This window comes from Penaeus monodon, chromosome 15 (genome assembly GCF_015228065.2).
Source record: "Penaeus monodon isolate SGIC_2016 chromosome 15, NSTDA_Pmon_1, whole genome shotgun sequence".
NCBI classification, from domain to species: domain Eukaryota; kingdom Metazoa; phylum Arthropoda; class Malacostraca; order Decapoda; family Penaeidae; genus Penaeus; species Penaeus monodon.
In genome coordinates this window covers 6,812,217-6,816,350 of record NC_051400.1, presented here as the reverse complement: position 1 = coordinate 6,816,350, position 4,134 = coordinate 6,812,217, and the positions used below count along the sequence as shown (strand labels likewise).

The 4,134-nt window shown below is 44.9% G+C and overlaps 1 protein-coding gene across 1 annotated transcript in view; it reads left to right on the top strand.

Moving 5' to 3' along the window:
* LOC119581717 (zinc finger protein Xfin-like) overlaps positions 1–4,134 on the top strand; it is a gene marked incomplete in the record, with an annotated part of 17,480 nt that overhangs the window by 11,907 nt on the left and 1,439 nt on the right. Inside the window, 1 exon segment of the mRNA XM_037929841.1 lies at positions 998–4,134. Within this exon segment, the coding sequence (XP_037785769.1) occupies positions 998–4,134 (3,137 nt within the window).

Below are 4,134 nucleotides of genomic sequence, written 5' to 3'. Positions count from 1 at the left end.
GAAAAAAATTCATCCTTTTGTTTTATAATGTAATATTCTGTTTATATGATATTTAAGCATATATTCTCCTTCTGAAACAGTTGTGTTTCATATTAATTTATTAGAGAGACTATCTCCTCCACAAAAACTTAAGTTGTGTAGGATGTATAGTTTTAAAAACAGTTGAAACAAATAAAAAAAATAGAACAAAGAATTAAAAACTTCCAGGAAGAATTTCATGGTTACTTAAGTAGATTTTTTTTTTATTTACTTGCTCAAAAGTGCAAGAAAAAATCAGGTTTCCTTAATGCTGGGGTAATCTCAGTCACTGCAGTTTTACACTCTGTTAATCTTAATAGGATTATGTATTTATTTTGCAAGATACAGTAATTACAGAATCTCTTAGTATTTTCATTAAGGCAGTTTTTTTTTTTTCATATATTTCAGATTCACATTTATTGTTTTGTAGCATTCATTTGAGGTACCCCTGTAGGTTGAGGTTGGTACCAGTAGTTAAGCTATGTTCACTCAGATCATTATTTTGATGACTACTTAGGCTTTGGGTGCCTTATATGGGTTTAAGATTTCTTTTATTACAAGGTCACTATTAATGCTTTCTGAGATCCAATTTTATACATGTATTTTTATGATACTTAGTTTTCCAAGAATTGTTTTTGGTTGCATTAAATAGTTGTTGTTGATTAGATGTTCATTATTAGAGGTTTTAAATGTAAAAAATTTAAGAGTTTAAAGGGAATATTTAAAAATGCATTTTATATATTAGTTAAATTAGATTTTTCCATTCCATAACTAATATATGTCAGGAGTACTGCATATATATTTACTACTGAAAGTTACTGGTATTCATTTTTCATAATATTGTGACTTGAAATAATTACATTTGCTGTCTAGTAGTTATGGTAGAATTGATCAACTATATGAATTAGTAGAAGGAATAGAGCATTTTCAAAAAGGCAGTTTGCTTATATCCCATTACATTGAAATTCCTTCCTTTCAGATGATGTTGTAAGTGTTGATGGGCACAAGTGTGAGGCATGTGGTGAGGTAATTCCTTTCAAGCGGGACTACATCCGGCACCTCAGACAGAAACACAACCTGCGTCCCTTTGAGTGCGACCAGTGTGGTAAGACTTGTACCTCACACGCAGCACTGGAGGCCCACCACAAGATGCATGGGTTGGAGCGCCCCCACCGTTGTGACCACTGTGGCAAGGGCTTTGTGGACCCATCTCACCTGAAGACACATGTCCTCACACACACTGGTGAGAGGCCCCATCGGTGTCAGCACTGCCCTAAGACCTTTGCCCAGGCTTCGCAACTCAAAAAGCATCTGGCCATTCATGAGGAGGCACATCAGTACCGTTGCTCTGTATGTAGCCGCACTTTTGCTCACCGAGACACACTCTACACACACATGAAAACCCATACATCCAATCGTCCCTTCATCTGCGATATCTGCAGCCTGGGCTTTGTGACGAGCAGTGGCCTCAATCGCCATAGGAAGGTCCACAAGAGATCTAGTGATCCTGTGGGAGGCTTAGAGGATGAGCTCAAGTGCAGTGTGTGCCAAGCCAACTTCACCTTCAAACGCACTCTTACCAAGCACATGAGCACTGTCCATGGTGATCGTGTCATGGTGAAGGAGGAAGATGAGACAGAGGTGAAGCCCTTCCAGAATGAAAACTCAATTGTGGAACAGCTTCAGGAGCAGCTGAATGAGGGCTATGCACCTAAGACATCAGAGCTGTATGATGAGCCAAAACAGTCAGAAACACTGGAGAGCAAATTTCCTACAAACCCCTTTAAATGTGGAATCTGTGAGGAGTCCTTTACTGATGTGGATGTTCTTTGTGACCACTATACAAACTGTCACACTGGTGAACAGGAGGTTTACTGTGATGTATGCAGTGTTGGTTGTGCCACAGAACAGCAGTTGGAGCAACACAAGCAGCTGCATCTGGTAGAAGAACAGCAGTCCATCATCCACACCATGCCAACTGAGGAGTTCCCTTATGTGTGCCAAATATGTGGCAAGAGTTTCAAGAAACACCAGGAGTGGGTCCGTCACTACAGGGTCCATACACAAGAGAAGAACTACAAGTGTGACTTGTGCAATGCCAGCTTCCCCCTTAAGTCTGCCCTGGATAAGCATGTTCTTGTCCACACTGGCGAGCGACCTTTCAAGTGTGACATCTGCCTGAAAAGTTTCCGCCAGAGTGCAGCCTTAGTGAGACACAAGCTCTGGACCCACCGGCTCAAGAACCAGAACAAATGTGAGATCTGTGGTAAGACCTTCTTTACCCCTGCACTGCTCATGTATCATTTGGACAGCCACGGGGATGCAGGTCAGAGGGTCAAGTCACGGCTGTCTGAGGTGCCAGAGGGCGAGGAACAACAGTTGCTTGATCAAAACATGGGTCAGGGAGTAGAAGGGATGGAAGATATAAGAATGGAAGACAATGTCCGCCACAGCTGTGAGCACTGTGGCAAGAACTTCCCCAGCTATGTCGCCTTACTTACGCACAAACTGTCACACAAGCTCTCAGCCTCTTACAAATGTGATGTGTGCCACCGTACGTTCCGTGAGAAAAGGTACCTCCAGAAGCACAAGCTCACACATAAAGGAGTCAAGAGTTGGAAGTGTGACATCTGCAAGAAAGCCTTTGCAACCAAGCTGACCCTCATTCGCCACTCACACGTGCACCTGCGGGAGGCCCTGCGACCTGGTCCAGAGCTGCCCTTTATTCCTGAAGAGGGAGAGGAGGGGAATGAGGCCATGGGGGGCAGCACCCTCCCATCTGTCCTCAAGTGTGATGAATGTGGGATTGACTTTGCCCACAAGAGCCACTTTGTTAGGCATAAACTCCTCCATTCAGGCACACCACTGCTCAAGTGTGGACTGTGCAACAGACTCTTTGTACACAAGAGTGATATCATTCGGCATAAGGTTATGCATTCTTTTATGTTCACTTGTGATGTCTGTGGCCGTAACTTTCATAAGAGATCATTATTTATTATGCACAAAAAGAAACATGTTGATGATAAGCCCTTTAAATGTGAGTGTGGTAAGAGTTTCTCTACCAGTGGGAACTACAACACTCATAAACGGATTCATAGTGGTGAGAAACCTTACAAGTGTGATCAGTGTGATTACAGGTGTTCTCAGAGTGGCCGCTTGCTGAAACATAAGAGAATGCACAGTGGGGAGAAGCCCTTCCAATGCAATACATGTGGAAAGTACTTTGCCAATGCAGAGTCTGTCAAGATCCACATGAGGATCCACACCGGAGAGAGACCCTTCAAGTGTGGTAACTGTGGCAAGACCTTCATCAACAACAGCAGCCTCAACCAGCACATGCGAGACCACATTCGTGAGGAGATGTTTAAGTGCGACATGTGCAGCCACAAATTCCGCCGCGAGCACCACCTGACTAAACACAGGCAAATCCATCACCTGAGACCCCAGTACTCCAACACAGGAATGGGATTAGAAACAGATGGTAATGTGGAAGCCCACTTGTACATGTGTGAGATCTGTGGACGAGTGTTTGATAAGAAGAAATACTTGTACACACACCACAATGTACATTCTCGCCAGAGGAACTTCCCATGCAATGTTTGTGGGAAGCAGCTAGCCTCCCGCTTGGCGCTTAAGAACCACAATCTCATCCACACAGGTCAAATGCCCTTCAAGTGCCCCCTGTGTGACAAAGAGTTCCGCAGTTCGTCCAACCAGAAGCGCCACACGCGGACGCACACAACGCAAGATGTGCTGCGGTGTGATGTGTGTGATGAGACCTTCTACAGCACAGACCTTTTGAGCCAGCACAAGGCCACCCACATGCAGGGGATGATGATGATGAACCCTGGTGTGGAGGGGGTCACCAGCACAGATAACTCACACCATCTTTACGTGTTTGAGACAGTGGGTGAGGTGGGTGAGGCGATGGACTCCACACAGCAGCTTCTGGTGGACAACAACCAGCAGCAGTTCCTGGTTGATGGGTCGCAGCCGCTGCTGGTTTTCCCGGAGACTGCAAACACGCCCTACTCGGAGCTGGCCGAAGCACCTGATCCAGAGCCCGAGCAGCCAGACCCGGAGCATCAGCCGCAACCCGAGGTCATCATGGTGCAA